Here is a 16629-nt window from a genome sequence, read left to right on the forward strand (position 1 = left end):
GAGGCAGGGTCAGGTCGGGGGGTTGCTGCTGGCTCCGCGGCGGAGGGGTCGCGCTGCGAGAGCCCCGGCTGCGGGGGGAGCGGCGCTGTGCGTGGGCCCGCTGGGCTCGGGCGGGCGCCGTGGCGGGGGAGGGCAGGGCAGGGCCCGGCCTCTCCTCGGACTCTCATCGCCTTTCGCCCCCTGTTCGCTGCAGGTGCATCTCCTGGTCACTTGCGAGGGAAGAAGCGGGACGGCGGGGTAGATGGTAGCTTCTGCAGACAAGGGCTTGTTATCCAAAAAGTTGTTCATCTTAAGAAAACTCTTTGAGTATGTTCTGAGTTCCCGCAAAGGACACAGTTAAACACGCCTTATTTTGCTGATAATGGATGAAGAGAGTCTGGAAGCAGCAATTCAGACCTACAATGCCCAGCTGCAGCAAGTGGAGCTGGCTTTAGGGGCAGGCCTGGACCCATCGCAGCAGTCGGACTTGATTCAGTTGCAGGAAGATTTAAAGCAGTTGATAGAACTGACTGAATCCAGCCTGGCGTCTGTTAAAAAGAGCAAACTTCTGGCTACTTTAGATACGAATGCATCCTCCTCCCCAGTGGGTCTCCTGGAGCAGGACACCAACCCAGACAGTTCTGCCCAAGATGAGGAGTATGCTGCTTTTAAGGAAGCCATTGCTGAGCTGGGAACCGATGAGAAGCCTGCAGCTAATAACAGTGAGATATCATCAAAGAGAGATGGAGAAACTGATGACAAAAATGAATCAAAGTACAGTGAAGAGGAGGAGGAGTCTGACAGAGAGGAGGAGGAGGAATTGAGTGGGATGAAGGTTAAAGCCCCCTACTACAGTTCTTGGGGGACCCTGGAGTACCATAATGCCATGATTGTGGGGACAGAGGAACTGGAAGACGGCAGTGCTGGAGTCAGAGTGCTCTATCTCTATCCAACTCACAAGTCTCTGAAGCCGTGCCCGTTCTTCTTGGATGACAAATGCAGATTTAAAGAGAACTGTCGGTAAAAAAGAAAAAGGAGTGGGAGGGGGCTTACGTCCTTCCTGTAGTTCACAGTCTTGTCCTTCAGAGGGTTGAACTGCCTCTGAAAGTACCATGTTTGGCTTTTATACCAAATGAAATTTTGCCTTTATGTTTTTAAAATGTGTTATGGTAAGCAGTGGCATCAGTTTGGCTGCTTTCTTTAGCTAATGCAGAGATGAAGTGGAAAATCCCATGGGAAAGTTGCAGAGGTTCTATGTAATCAGTCAAGTGGCTAAATTAATAACTGATTAAGTATCTTAAAGTAAAACACCAAAGCTTGTCTGTCGATAGTGCATACATTCCAGTTGCACAGAGAGTTTGTAGAGTCTCCATCTTTGGAGATCTTCAGAACTCAGCTAGAGAAGGCCTTGAGCAGCCTGATCAGTCTTTGAAGCTGGTTGTGCTTTCAGCAGGAGGTTGGACTAGAGACCTGCGTGTCTGTGTGGTCCTGTTTATCTCAAAGGTTCTGTGAGCTTTTATGCTGGATGTGTCATTAGCAAGGAAAGCGTAATTCTCTGGGGTGGGATGTGTTCTTTGTTACATGGCCTAAATAATATATTTAAGATGAAACATGAATAACTTGTGCAATTGAAATAATGCAAGATAAAACTTCCACAACTACTGGTGAAGATTCGTCACCGCTGACAACTTGTTTGCATTTCCTTTAAGGAAAGAAGGAATTTTTATTTAAAGCCTGATCAAATGAGGTAGAGATAATTCCTCTTCCGCCTTCCCTGGCAGGTTTTCACATGGTCAGGTAGTCTCCATTGAAGAGCTTCAGCCGTTTCAGGAGCCCAATCTGAGCGCGCTGGAGGTGGGCTCAGCCTGCCTGGCCAAACACAGCGATGGAATATGGTACGCTGCAAAAATAACTGGTGAGTCGTGTGTGAGTGCGCTTTGCCAGGATTCTGTGTGGAAGATGAAGGCTGATGCTTGAGCTTGAGCAAATATAAAACTTGACTATTTTGGTTAAAGATAGAAAAATGTTAACTATGTAGCCCAAAACTGAAAATCTTGACGTAGCTGAGAAAACATTCTGAATTTTGTCAGGCTTGGGAAGGGACTACGTTAGGAAACAGGAGAGTGTTAGACAAAAAGGAGACTTAAGAGCAGGAGTGTGGAAAGGAAATGACTACGTGGTCATTGAAGACTGCACCAAAAGGGAAGAGGCAGGTATTGCAGGAATTTGCATGCATATTAGGTTAGAATTGCAATAATCTGCTCTTGTTTAAACAAAAGCCAGGGGAGCTGGCCCTGCCCATCAGCTGCTGATACAAGCTTCCCCAAGTCCTGGGAAGGGAGAGCGTTGAATCTCTCTATCTTTCTTTGACTATTATTAGGTCAGAGGGGAGCAAGTCTAACTTCTTTTTAATTCCATTTCTCAGCAGCCTATCTTTCTTCATTTTTAGAAATAAACCTTTAAGTTTCAACACAAGCATTATGGAAATAGCTTTTCAATGCAGTGGGTGCTTCTCCCTCCCAGACGTACATCTAAAGCACAAAGAAAAAACAGAATTTTTTAAAACATATGTTCCTTGGACCTTCTCCCTCTCCCTTGTGGTTCCACTGGAGTGAACTCTGCTTTAGAAAGTCCTCTGCCAGTTGCGTGTCGGAGACTTGAACTCTTGTTCCTTGCTTTTCCTTCTGTAGACATCGACAGTGGTTACTACACTGTGAAGTTTGATTCCCTGCTGCTCAAGGAAGCTGTTGTGGAAGGGGATAGTGTCATTCCGCCACTACGAAGTGAAGATGGAGCCTCATCTGCCGAGTCTGATGAAGACAGTGTTGATGATTCTGGTTATGCCAAAGGTAAGAGAGTGGGGACGATGTGAGCGAAAGTGACTTGTGATTTCAGTCTGCCTTTCTCTGGGACCTACTGAATTACCCTCCTGGACCTTTCAATGTAAGTGTCTCACCTCTGATGAAAGAGTGGCTAGTCTCTTTACATGTTGCTGAAAGACAGAGAATGGCAATTAGCTATTTTGTTACAACTGCAAACGAAAATCTTTGGTTTATGCAAATTACTGGGCTAATGAAGGTTGGCAGTTTTCATGGGAATTCCAAAAACAGGAAAGTAGAGGGTGTGATATTTCAGAGCCCAGTTACAAGCTCTGAGTCTGTTTCTTTTGTGGCTGGCTGAGTTGAGCTAAGAAATGAATCAGGAGACTTCCTAATCTCTGGGAGCTCTGTGTAACTTCATGACGCAGGAGTGCGAGATCTCAGTAACTGTGAGTGTTTGGCTCTTCCAGTGCCTCAATGAGGTCTCAGGAACAGCCATGCCCTGTTTTCCTATTGAAAGCTGACACAGAGAGAGCCCAAGTGACTTCTCTGAGATTACACAGACAGCACTGTCCGTGTGCTACTGCTGCAGTAACGTCACAGGGACAAAGTTGTGTCCTGGAGCTCTTTAATTTAGCCTAATAGAGATTATTGGATCCTAATAACACAAAATTAGTGTAGTGGCCTAGAGGAGCCTCATACCAGAGACATGAGCTGGAGGCACAGAATAAATACTACATGCCACAGTGCCAAATTTTGCTCTGGTGGCATACGTCAGTCTGTGTGACCATCCTAGAAGGAAGGAGAGGAAGCATAAAAACTTCTGGATGATTCTGCCTGGAACTATGAGATGGTACGTGCATTAAATCAAGTGAGAGCTTTCATTTAAGTAACTCACTATGCAGTGTTCATAGAAGGTGACAGCTCAATAGGAACCAAGTAAGGCTGAAGGAGCTGCTGAATGATTCTAGGGTGAGGGGAGTATATTTTACTGCCTTTTGAGGGGGTTTCGAGTTGTGTGGGTGCCCCAGATGAAGGTTTTGTGTAGCAGCTTTGTTTCTGTGTTTCACTGATTCGTCTCTTCCATGCCACAGTGATAGATTCGGGAGTTCCAGAGAATGGGGAGTGGGCTCCTGCGTGCAGTTCCTCCTTCGGTGGCTGGGAAGCCCACACTCGTGGTATCGGCTCCAAACTGCTTGTTCAGATGGGATACGAGTTTGGAAAAGGTAAGGGGAGAAGGCGGTCCTGGTGGTGTGAGGGCCTGACTGCTCGTCACCTCAGTCTCGTGATGGATGCTAAATCTAGTTAAGAAAAACAGGATTTTTGGATGAAGCTGAAACTTTTCTTTGCTGAAGGGCCTGTTAGATAAGGCTCAAGCTATCACACCTGTGTGGAAGTGTTAGCAGGAGTAGCTATTTAATCGAAGTACAGGCATATGTGTGCACAAGCCCCTGTATGGTAATAGCAAAAATTGGAGGCATTTGGAACCATGGTCAAGTTCATGATTAAAGCCGTGAGAACTGTTGTATGAGATGTTCAAAGGCTTTAGGTAGAAGGGAACTGATCTATGAAGCTTCTGATGTCTGTATTAAAGCATCTCCTGGCTCTAGACGCAGACTTCAAAGCCTACTGAACTAGCTTCTCACTACCCAAATTGTTTTGAGCCTTGGGGGCTTTAGGAGGCCAGGCTACCAGTTGCATTTGTCTCTAGTTCTCTCAGAGGAACCAAACCAGTTTTAAGAAGAACCTGGCTTGAGAAGCTGAGAATGTGAGGCTGAACCTAGTTTCACAGAAACTGGCCGGCTGGATGGCCTCGGGCTTTTTATCACGTATCTTCTGCTGTAGAAGGCTCCTGGCGTAGCATCTGCCGTGCTATGGCCTTTGCTGCTTCCCTTGACTTTGATGGTAGTCATGGCTTTTTGTACCTCAAAAGCCTGTTTGCTTGTTCTAAGCTTGTGACTGTCAGCATGAGCTTGTGGTGGGAGGTGACTCGAGAGGGGATGTCCTCGCTTGCAGTAATTGCTTGGTGTCTCTCCTCAGGGTTAGGGAAGAATTCTGAGGGCCGAGTGGAGCCAGTGCAGGCTGTGGTACTTCCTCGAGGGAAGTCCCTTGACCAGTGTGCTGAGGTGCTTCAGAAGAAGAAACAGGGGAAGCTGGACCCAGGCAAATCGAGGAAATGCCGAGCAAAGGGAAACAGCTCTGGACAATCCCCTGCGGGCAGCCGTAAGCCTCCCCGCAATGTGTTTGACTTTTTGAATGAGAAACTGCGAGGGAAGAGCATTGGGGATAAGGCTGGAGGGATGGCACTGCCGGAGAGGAACAGCAAGGAGATCTACCATGCTAGCAAGAGCACAAAGAAAGCCCTGAGTGTCCGCCTCTTCCAGACAATGGAGAAGATTGAACAAACGCAGAAGGATATCAAAGGAATCCAGCAGGCCCTGGCACGCAACATTGGACGGTAGGAAAACATTCTCTTTGGGACTGCAGGATGAATGGAGAATTCTTGGTGCACATGGGAAGGGGTGGGCTTGAAGTGAGGTATAGGAGGAACAAGTGAAACATATCTGGGTAAGACCTAAGGGGAAGTAGAGGAGAGAGACTTTAGCGTGTGCTTCAGACCAGCTTGGACACTGGCAGATGTGTCTGGGGTCCTTTTGGCTGGAATTCAGGCTGTGGCAAAGAGAGGAGCTCTCTGAGGAGAGGTGCTGGAGTCCTTTCCTTCTCATGCCCATCTCTGCAGCCTTGCTGTTGAGCATCACAGGAGGGCATTTTCTAGCCCAGATCGTGCGGAGTGTCAGGTTCTTCCTGGCTTTCAGCAGATCACTTGCGCTAATCGCGCAGGAAAGGGCAGGCGCTTCTGGGATGGTGACAAGCCTTTGATCTTATCATACGGGATGACATTGCCTTAATGCTTTTTGCTTTCAGGCACAGCGTTGCTACAGCTCAGCTGGAGGAGAAGCTGGCTAACGCGCACAAACAGCTGGGGCAGCTGCAGGCCCAGGAAGCCAGTCTGCAGCGGGAGCAGAAGAAAGCAGACACGCATAAGAAGATGACTGAGTTCTAGTCTCTGAGAAAGACGTTTGACTGCAGTTGATTGTCCTTCTAGCCAGCCCTGGTGCTCGTGGCCTCAGAGCCTGGGCGAGCCATCCTGCTCCTCTGGGCCTCAGGCTGCCCAGCCTGAAAACTGGGCTGAAAAGCAGCAGTTTCTAAAACGAGATGCTTCTGAGCTCTGCTGGGAGGGGCAGGAGTACACATCCGTCCAGCCCTGAAAGCATTCAGTAAGCCTGAGCCTTGTGTAAGGACTAGCTATAAGAAATACGATTCTCTGCTGTCTTGCACACTTCTTTCCTCTGTTATCACTGCGGTAGCACCTCCATCCAGAATCTGTAGCTACGCGGGTGATAGTGTTGCTGGCTACGAACCAGCTGAGGAGGGGCTTTGAAAGCCCCACATCCTGCCATCAACTGTGGCTTGTGTTTGCAGCCAACTGACAAACACAAGTGGAGGCAGGGTCCCGAGCACATTCCGGCGAAGCAGAAAAGGCTTGTGCTGGGTGAAAACAACAAAGGCAAATTGCTTCAGCTGCTCTCTACCTTCTGATTTTTACTATGGGATTTATCTGAGAACTCAATTTTTTGGGGAGCAGTTCCTTGTAGCCCTAGTGTAATGAACAGACAGAAAACTGGCAGCTTGGAGGTGGGTACTAGTGGCCTCAAGCATCAGATTTCATCAGTTTGACTGTAAGAGTATCCCTAGGACATGCTATAGCCTAACTCATTGACTTGGCATGGGAAGCTGTGTGGTTCCACAAGTAGAGTGCCAAAGCTGGGGGAATAAGACAGCAGAGTAACGGATTCTCAAACCTCCTAGCTAGGAACACCTCCACAGGGAACATTATGATTTATGCCATCGTTACTTGAGTTTTTCTGACCTAGGTGGCTCGCTGAACACAGGTCCTTTTATTAAAAAAACCTCAGGACCCAGATCCAGGTCGGACTGGGCTCCAGATGAGCACAAAGATCAGGAGGTCTGTATGTGCCCAGCATGCAGCCCTGTCTGTGGGAGAGCTTCAGGCTGTGCTGGAAGCAGGCCAAGCAAGCGAAGTGCCCTTCCCTGCAGCGTGGAGAGTCTTTGGGCAGGAAGGATGTCTTCTCCCCTAGGTTATATTCAGCGTTGGCGGCAGCCAGTCCTTGCCCCAGAGGAGATGGTGGTTTCATCAGACTCTGTTTCTGGTGGGACTTGTGCATTGTAATTGCTTTTAAAAAAAAAAATTGTTTGCAATTTCACGCCAGTATCTTAAGGACACATTTTTTTCTTAATATAAGAAATCGATTTCCTTTTATTCTGTGAGTCATTTTTCTAATGAAAAGTTTTGCTCCTTTATTACCCCCTTTTTTTATCTATTCCTAAGAAACTTACAAAGCTGTAAGCCTGGGCAGGGCTGCACCTACTTGTAGGGTCAGGCTGCAAAACTAACCAGAAAATCTAAGGCTGAAGGAGATATAATCAGAGTTGCTCAAGTCATGTGGGATTTAACATTGCTGCAGACACACCTCAGAAAACATAGAGCGACAGCAAAATAAACGAGATGAACGTCTTCAGAAAACTTGCTAGAGTAACTCTCTCCTCTTGGAAAGCACTCGGATCCTGCTATGATGGGCACCGTGTAGCCGTGAAAGGTGGTGCGGGCTGCCTTGGGCGCTTCAGCATCCCTCGGTTTCTAACTAAATTGGCCGTACTATCTTCATTGTTCTGAATCTGTTCTCTCCACGCACTGGGCTTAACTCAAGGGTTTAACAATGGTTGCTCAGTGCCCTTCCCTCATAAATGACTGTTTGTTTCCCACACTCGAGTGTTGAGTGGTGACAAGGATTAATGTGCCCAGCTTAGCATGGGTGCTCGCTGAAGTGGCCCATGACTGGTGAGCTGAGCTGGGCAGAGAAATATCTTGGGTTAGTTTTGTGCTCTGACAGTATTTAACACCATCCTCTCTTTAAGAACTGGGTGTATTAGCCCTGTGTCTCAGCTAAGTCGTATTTTCACCCTTCCTTGGGCTTTCCACAGCCTTACTTGTCAGACTCCGATTCGAATGGCTGCTGCCTCCCTCCCAAGATAGTTCACGTCCCTGGTGAATAAAGTTGGGTTTTATTTCTTCTCTCTGTCCTTGTAAGGCGTTCATTTGCAAGGTAATGATGACGTGTGGTGACCCGTTCTTTCCTTATATTCACCTGCGGATAGAGAGCTGGCGCTAAAACCAGCTCGGTGGGAAGCGGAGCGCGGCAGACGGTGCTCTTGTGTGCCGGGTGCCTGCAGAGCCCGTCTGCAGCGCTGCTCGCAGCCAAGGCGGGGAGAAACCCAGCCTACCGTTGGGTGAAGCAACCACCTCTGCAGGCCAGGAAGCGAGCTGTGGTGCGTGCTGCATGGTATCTGCTCAGAGCTGTCTGCTCTAGAAGAAGCTCAAGAGGAGCGGGAGAGCTCAGATCAAGATGTTCGAAATGTTCGGGAACCCCTAATTAGGAATAACTCTACGGGATAAAGGAAACTAAATCCTCCAGGTTGGCTGGCAAGGAAGGGAGCATGTTCAGATTCCCACTCTTCACGCTCGCCCGCTTTTGAGTTTCTGCAAAGTAAGTGGTGTTTGCTTTCTCACCAGGCAAACTTTGGTATCTGCAACTAAACCAGGGGTTGAAAAATACTTAAAAAAAACCTTGATTCATATAGGAATTGCAGCGTTGTCAGAGATGCTGTTGCAGCTAGCTGGGCTGGACAGGCAGGATTCCTACGCTGCGGTGGGGAAGCATCGGCTGGGTTAAACTTCCAGGCGGCTGCGAGGAGGGCTGCAAGCTTTGTGCCGCTTAATGCTTTGTGCTCTGGAAGCATCTGGGCTTGAAAAGGAAGAAAAGGCGTTTGAACTTGGCTACGCTGCTGGGGTCCCATGGCTTGAATCTCGGGGTTGAGTGGGAACCGATTACTTCCGTGGTGAATGAATTGTTGAGTTCAGAGGTGTGGGGCATTGCTTTTATCAACAGAAAAGTTTCTAGTTGTCTTGTGGGGAGGGGGTTTAGATTTTTTGCTTTGCATGTGGAACAGCTCTTGGGGAAACTGCTGAGCTCCTGGCTGCGGGTGAGGAGGCTTGAGAGAGCGTGGTCATTGAAACGCTGTCCTCTGTAAACCTGAGATTATGTAAAACTACTGAATTTGTGGCAAGAAAACCACTGTGGTAGGCAGGTGATTCTCGAGAAAACATGTATCTCCTTAATACGCCCATCCTGTATTTTGGAATCTGGCTTCCCATAACTGCAGCACCGAGGTCTCGCCAGAGCTGGTGTCCTGCTGCTGCTCAGCTCTGCAGAAAATCTCTCTAGCAGGTTCTTGACTTCTGCTTAGAAGTGCATTTCTCTGCCCAAGTGAGTGTTGCCAGCAATTGCGGAAGGGCGGGAAGAAAGAAAAAGGCTGACACGATGTCAGCCTCGACCGAAGCCACACAGTGTGAGCTGGCGGGTCGCTTACCTTAAGGTTTTAAAATCCTATTTTCACAAAAGCCACTCCAGCACATGAGTAGCCATCAGGACTGTAATTAGAAGCGTGCCTCCAAGTTTTGTGACATTTGGGTCTGGCGTTTAGAAATACAGTTGGTCCTTTCTAAATGAAACGCCTCCAGAGGAGTTTGACGATGAAATCTCTCCCTCCTGCTGTGGAAATGTGAGTGAAGTGGGTGAGATCTTGTGCCTGCTCTATGTTTGAAATAGTCTTAAAATTTACTAATTGCATCCCATGGTCTAGGGCAGATTCAGTGCTGACTACCTGTTACGGGGCTTTCACTTCACAATTGTAAAGAAAAAAAAGATCTACTTCTGCTTCTTGGGACTTTTATTCAGTACAACTCCCCAGGGTACCTGAGCTGTGTTTGCTGCAGCCGTGTTCGCAATCACTGATAGAAATCAGCTCGTAATGTTTGTCCTGGTTTCTTGCAAATACGCTTTTAGTAGTTTCATAGACTTTCTTCTCGTCACCCTGCGCTGAACACTGTGTGTGGTTTTATCTGGGTAGATGAATCAGAAGCCAGGCAAAATCAGCAGCAGCACTTAATTCTACAGTAAATTCAGTCTTGTTTTCATGAAGGCCAGCTGAAAAACTTGTGCCTTTTGTAGGAGTCCTAAAAAACTCCCCCGTCCTGGAGTAACAAACCAAGTGCATTTATCGTGCCTGTGCTCAGGTATCACGAAAGGGAGTTGTTCCCTCCTCGGTGGGCTGTGGCTGTGCGTCGCACGTACGCAATGGCTGTGACTGCTCTCGTCTTCAAAGCCATCTTGGCTTGCAGAGCCAGCGCATTACGAAATGCCGTCTGCTGAGTCTCCCGCCCCGGAGAATAGCCCTGGGACTGGGAGATTGATAACTTTATTGGCAGGAAATTCAGGTGTACCTTTCAGAAGGTCTGTTTGAGACTTTGCCTTGCAAACCTGCACAGTCCTACCTGAGCGGCTTCAGTCAGGCACTGGGTTTTCCTCTCAAATTAGTAATTCTGGGAGAACCAATGTGCTGTCCCGCAAAGTGGCTTCTCCCAGTGACCGCTGAGCCTGAAAGAGCGTGCACTGGGCATTTCTGTAGGTCAAAAATCCAGGAGCAACCACTGACCTCCTGCACAAGAGAAAGTAGGTCAGAAGAAGTTCTCTGTATTAATTTCAACTTGGGAAGCCTCTCCTTTCATTCTTCAGTCTTAAAAATTCGGGGATGGGAAATCCACCCGCTATGGGATAAGTTGCCCCGTGCATGCAGCGTGCTAAAAGCTCGCACTTCGATTCCAACATAACACCAGCTCCCAGCCATCGTACCTCGTTACAATCTTGTCTGCTAAACCTCAGAGCCTGCTCAGTTTTGCCCTGAACGCAGTCACTTCTGCAGCCTGCAATCCTGTCACTCCGATGAGCTAAACAAGTTCAGCGAGGACTGTCTAAAGCGACTGCCCGTGTTGCAGGTAATCCGTATAATTAATGTATGCACAGACAGAAAAGCAGTGTTGTCTAATTAAAACGTCGTTGCAGAGGGAGCAGCCTTCCCTTCCCAGCTCTGATCTAAGCCAGTCTGTCCAGCCGGGTTAGTCCCTAAAATCTCCCTGTCTCAGTTTCCCCGTTGAACTAATTGCTCTCCAGGGGTGAAGGCTTCAGTCAGGGAAGTTTCCAAAGGTGTGGGAAGTTCTCAGATAAAAGGGTGCTACCAGTGGGCAGAGACTTGCTGGTTATGGGGATAAAGATGCGCCAAAGATGCTGTCGTGTGACATGGGGTGCAGGGGAGAGGGGAGTGAGATCGGTCCCTCGATGGGCTCAGACCTCCCCGCTCACCCTGGGGCTGCTGTAGCACCCGAGATTCGCGCGAGGTGGGGCGGCTTCTCACCGGAGCTCATCTGATCTTTCTCATCCGGATTAAGATATGTAAGAGGGTGAGTAAGAGGCACGCAGCGTGCCCCACGGGCTCTCGGTGTCCCCAGCTGCGCCTCGGAAGCTGTCCTGCTCGGCTGTGCCAGCCCCGTCCCGCCTGGGGACCCTGCTGCCGGCCCCATCTGGATCAGTTACCGTGGCTTCTTCGAGCCGTGCGTTACTCCGGTGCTGGGAAACTGCCTCCGTCTCTCTTCGGACACTGGCACGCAGATCTCTAGTAGCAGGCCAGTGGTTTTGGGGAGCGGGGCGTGCGCAGAGCTGGGAGCAGCAGCTGCCGTTTTGACACTGGTGCAGGTGAAGTGGTGTCAGCTTTTGCTTTGGGCTTTGCAGCACGCTGACGGCTGAGCGGGGTCAGGGACGATGGGATGGGGTGTCACCAAGAGCCCCCCTGGAAAGGGCCAGGATCCTGATGGGCCGGGGAGCATCTGCTCTTTGTGTCAGGCTCCCCGGCACCTTCATGCCTCTGCACTGCTTGCTCTGGCCTTGCCACTGCTGCGGTTTGCAGGGGAGGACCTTTTTCCTTGAATACGGCGCAGGGAAGAGGGCTAGCTTTGGGCAAGGCACGGCTTTTTCTTTCGGCAGAGGAAAGCGGTCGAAAGGACGGGTGTTTTCCGCTCTTGTGTCACAGCACAGAGCGGCTGCAGAACCGGGGTTATGGTGGCAGAGGAGGCGCGGGGTCGGTGCGTGCCGTGCTGCCTACGGCGAAGAGCCGGCCCGGCTGGGCTGGTGCTCAGTTGCAATCCCGCAGCTCCTGGCCCAAGGGCGGATCGTGCTGGGATGCTGCAGGGAGCGACCCGGGGTTCCCGCGAGCGCAGAAATGTCACGGTGGGGTTTGCAGGGCTGGGCTGGGCTCAGCGCCCCGGGAGCTCACCGTACACGGTGCTGCAAATGGGGGGACACCGGTGACGCTGGCAGCACCGTTGTTCCCACCGGGGATTTTCTCCCCAGGGACTTCGCAGGTCTCATGGCACGGGTGGACGGGGCCGAAACCTGCAGGGCTCAGAGGGGGAGGGAGCGAGACCTGCTGCGGAAGGAGGGTGTCCCGGTGCGTGCTGTCCAGCCCGGGGTGCGAGGAGGGAGAGGTGGCTGCGAGGCTGAAGCTCACCCCGTTTCCGGGAAGCTGAGTCATCTGTTTGCCCGTCCCACCTGGGCCACCCCCCGGCCTGCGCTGGGGAGCGGTGCCACCCCCGTCCCGCAGCCCGGGGCGGTGTCCCCAGAAAGCACACTGGCACGTTTTGGGATGTCTCCAGAGGGTTGTCGGGGCCCTTGAGCATCTCCTTTTCAACATCTTGGTGGCAACTTGGGAGCTTGAATCGTGTTGGGTTTGTTGTTTGGGTTTTTTAAAAGGAATCAAAATCTGAAGTTTTTCCAGGGTGGGAGAGCACCCGCTGCGGGTGTCTGCACCAGGCTGGGCAGAGCGATGGGAGGCGTCAGGGTGACCCCGGGGAGGGCAGCAGCTGGTCAGAAAATGGGGTCCCTGGTGCACATCCCCTTCCAGAGCGATCAGAGACACCCCCTCCCCGGGGGGCTGCGCTGCGGGGACCCCAGCCAGCCCTGGGGGCTGCGGAACACCGTCTCATGCCGTGGTGAGGCCTGCAGCACCCAGCTGCACCCTGACTCCTGTTTTCTCTCCCCAGAGCTCGGCCCTGCAGCGGTGTCGGAAGCGGCTCCCCCATGGCTGTGGCCAGTGGCGAGGGGCTGGCGCGGACCCCGCTCCTGCCAGCCGGCGCTGCCCTGGCCCTGCTCGGCGTCCTGGTCTACCTGGGCGCCCTGTGCGCTGCCTGCAGACGGTACGCCATGCCCACGGCCCCTCTGCTTTCCCTCCTGGCGCTGGGGATGGGGTTGGGGGCCCCTCGGTGGCACGCGGTGGCTGCACGTGGAGACCCCACGTGTGCCTGTCCTGAGCCGGGTCTACCGGCATCTGCTGCTCTGCTCACCCCGAACCCGCAGCCGCAGCCCCAGTGCAACTCTGCCTGGTCTGATCCTGCACCCCTGTGCCTCGCTGCCCTCCGCCGCACCCCCTGCACCCAAAGGAGCCGGTCCCAGCTGGGGATGGGGGACGTGGCCTTGCAGGAGCAGCCTGGAGAAAGCTGAGCTGTGAGCGGGATGGGCAGGATGGGTGATGCCAGGGGTGATGCTGGGGGTGCCTGGCATGGCTCAGCAGGGTGCAGGGTGGAATTGAGCCCCCATCCAGCACAGACCCTGCTGTGGGGCTGGGGAGGGAGCAGGGTTGTGGGTTTGGGGGGTGCTGCTGCTCCAGCGAGAGGCACACAGTGATGCCCATCGTGGCCAGGTCGGGGTCTCGGGGCACCCACTCCTTGCCCCCGGCTTGGCCACCCGCCTCAGGCTCAGCCCCACTTCTCCCCGCAGCAAGGGCAGGAAGAAGAAGGTCCCTGCAGACGGGGTGAAGCTGGTGGACGAGGTAAGCACATGCTGGGGGGCCAGGATCAGCCCCGGGGGAGCTCTGGGCACCCCAGCTCCTGGCCACGAGCCTGAGGGTGTGCGTTCCCCCCGTTGCAGTCCCTGCTCAGACAGACGCAGCTGCGGTCGCTCAGCAAGTCGGACACGAAGCTGCACGAGCTGTACCGGGTGAAGGCCAGGGATGACAGTGAGTGGCCGTAGAGCTGGGGGAGCCGACGGGGGCCAGTGGCCCTTGGCGGGTGCCCGCACTCCCTTTACCTCCTGGCAAGCGCAGCACAGCATGCACACATGTGCCACAGTGCCTGCACAGTGCCAGACCAGGGGTTGGTGCTTGCTGCATCCCCGGCATCCCCCCATCTCCTCTCCCCGCAGCCCAGCGGCCGGCCAGCCTGGATTTCCCCTGCGCCGCGTCCCCCCCCTCCGCCAGCTCCCTGCACAGCTCCAGCATCAGCATCCTCCTGCACCGCGAGCTGCCCCAGATCCCCGTCCCTGAGCCCCCGGCCCCCGACCAGACCTACTCCAACCTGCTCTTCACCCCCCTGCGGAAGCCGGTGCCAGACACCGTCTACGAGTGCCTGGCAGTGGGGGGCGAGGATGCCCCTATGCCCCCCGCACCCACCAGCACCCAAGTGTCTCCTCCACGTGCCGGGCACGGCGCCGCCGATTACGCCTGTGTCCGCAAGGTGAAGAAGACAGTGCCGGCGGAGGTTCAGGATAGGGCCCCGGCAGGGCCTTCTGCAGCCCCGCGGTGCTGGGATGGCGCGGGCGATGCCCCCCGGGTGAAGGTATGGCTCTGGGGGGGTGGCAGGGATGGGGTATGGGGCCGGTGCTGCGCTCGGTGGATGGGGCACATGGGGGGGGCCATGTAACGCCCTGCCTCCCTGTAACACCCGTGTTCGGAGCAGGGGTAAGTTAGGCTACTGCATTTCCAGGGGAGCTTTCAGGGGGGCAGGATGGAGCCGAGCCCCCGAGGGCAGGCGATGCCCACAGTGCTGGTCTCTGTGCCCTGCAGAAGGCTCCCTGAGTCAGGCAGAAAATGGGATCCCCAACGGGTAATCCACTGCTGGGATCCTGCCGGGGGCTGTGGGAAGCTGGGGATACCCCGTGGTGGGCAGGGATTGCCCCCGAACCCCCACCCTCCTTTTGCAGCTGGAAGAGATGTACTCGACAGTGTGCAAAGCCACCAAGAAGAAAACGCAGGTGCCCGCATCGTCCCCGAGGGCCGCGAGGGAGGCGGGTGCTGGGAGACAGCCCCCCTGCCAGGAGGAGGGTGCCCTGGCTGGGTGCCGGTCCCCGGCAGCTCAAGCCCCCCCCGACCCCTGTTACGAGTCCATCAGCGACAGAGCCTGGACTGCACAGGGCCGCGACCCGGACTACGAAGCCGTGGACGCTAACTGGAAGAAGGCAGCGAAACGGGACAAGCCGGGGAAGCCCTGTGCCCCCGAGAACCTGTACGAGAGCGTCGGCGACATTTGGGCGGGGGAGTCCCGGCGAGCCTCTGCCAGGGTGGCGGCCAACGGGCTGGAGGTGTACATCACCAACCTATAGCATCCCCCCGGGAGCGGGGTCCTCGCCGCAGGGTGGTCCCACCAGCCAGACGCCGTCAGGGCAGGGGTTCCCCCAGGACTGGCCTTCCGGGGGGTCGAGCCCCCTGGGTCGGGCTCACACGAGCCCAGCGCACGCCGGTGCGGCTGCATCCCTGCAAGCGCTTTCTGTATATAGTTCACGTTACTTTTCTTTAAGCGCCCTTGTCCCATCCCAACCCTGCCGGTGCCAGGAGGTTGACATCGGGATGCCCCGACAGGGGCAGTCTGTGGGTGCTGGGTGCCACGTGGGAGCCCAGTGGGACGGTGCTGGCGCTGCCACCAAGTCCGGAACCAGGTTGGGACCGGTCGTGTTTTGGGGTGGGTGGTGGCAGGGCTGTGGGCCAGTCCCATGGCCCTGGGCTGCAGGATCAGGCCCCTCATCAGTGGGGTTATGCCATGAGTGAGGGTCTCTGTCCTCCTCCCTCTGCCTGGGGGAGAGCAGGGTCCCGTCCCGCCCCTGGGAAGCCCTGAGCAGCTTTGCTCCCATCACCGGCTGTCCCTGATTATGGGGACCAGGGGCCAGCCCTGTGCCGCAGCGCAAGGTAGCGTGGGCTGCGGGCGCTGCTCCAAGAAGGCTGCAAGTCCTCCATCACCCACTCCCACCCTTCGGGCACATGCAAGGGTGCCTCCGTGAGCAGCCGTCTCTCAAACACCATTAAAAAGCTGAGGGGTTTGTCCTTGTCAGGAGAAAACATTCTTAAATTGGATCTAAACCCGTGGTTCTGGTGGCCGGTGCTGCTGCTGCAGCAACGCCGTGGTGCCGGCGCCGGGAGGGTGGTTTTGGGCGCAGCGTAACCATGAGCGGGTGTGCCCACCCGCACGGATGGTTTTGCACCTCCGAGATGGGGATGTGCAGCCACAAAGAGCTGCTGAAACGGGGTGGCCTGTGCCGGAGCAGGGACTCGCCGTGGCTGCGCCTAAAACCGCGGCTCGGGGGCTCTACGTGGGGTCAGGGTCGGAGCCGAAGAGTGTTTGCACAGCGCTTGCTGCCTGCTTGCCTCCATGTCACTCCTGCGGGTGCTGCAGCCTCAACGGGTGCCAAAAATGCTCGGGAGAGCTGGACGTGCACTCGGAGCCCTCGGACCCCGGGCTCAAACTTTCCTCCTCTCCTCCCCATGGGGAGTTTGGCATCCCTGCCCCAAGGGATGCCCGGTGTCCCCCGGGTGACGCGCCCTGGGGGGGTGAGCTCTGGAGGTGCTGGGAGGTGGGTGCTGCGCTGATGGTGGCCCCGGTTTCACTGCAGCCCCTCTGGATGTAGCGCAGCCCCTTTGCACGCCTCCGGCCGGAGGCTGCCCGACCTCGCGGCACGGTGGCCTGCTGCTCGCCGGAGCTGGCTGGGAGCCGTGGCAGCAGAGCCGCCGTGCCGTGTGGCAGGCAGGCAGGAAGCCA

The 16629-nt window shown here is 54.3% G+C and overlaps 2 protein-coding genes across 3 annotated transcripts; both read left to right on the forward strand.

Annotated features, from left to right (window-relative positions):
- The first annotated feature begins 242 nt into the window (after positions 1–242).
- Positions 243–7875, forward strand: ZGPAT (zinc finger CCCH-type and G-patch domain containing). Of its 2 annotated transcripts, none has more exons than XM_009821782.2 (7): positions 243–587; positions 630–999; positions 1761–1894; positions 2670–2828; positions 3893–4024; positions 4839–5256; positions 5724–7875. In XM_009821782.2, the coding sequence occupies exons 1-7, from the start codon at positions 362–364 to the stop codon at positions 5860–5862; spliced, it is 1578 nt and encodes a 525-aa protein (XP_009820084.1). In that variant the 5' UTR covers positions 243–361; the 3' UTR covers positions 5863–7875. The 2 variants fall into 2 exon arrangements, with proteins under 2 accessions (XP_009820084.1, XP_009820092.1); XM_009821790.2 differs by having other exon boundaries at positions 2670–2816.
- Positions 7876–12907: 5032 nt separating this feature from the next.
- On the forward strand, positions 12908–15202 carry LIME1 (Lck interacting transmembrane adaptor 1). The gene is made up of 5 exons (XM_059827413.1): positions 12908–13023; positions 13604–13655; positions 13754–13841; positions 14027–14439; positions 14804–15202. Exons 1-5 carry the CDS (start codon positions 12908–12910, stop codon positions 15200–15202), a joined length of 1068 nt encoding a protein of 355 aa, XP_059683396.1.
- The last annotated feature ends 1427 nt before the right edge of the window (positions 15203–16629 follow it).

This window comes from Gavia stellata, chromosome 20 (genome assembly GCF_030936135.1).
Source record: "Gavia stellata isolate bGavSte3 chromosome 20, bGavSte3.hap2, whole genome shotgun sequence".
Classification (NCBI taxonomy): Eukaryota; Metazoa; Chordata; class Aves; order Gaviiformes; family Gaviidae; genus Gavia; species Gavia stellata.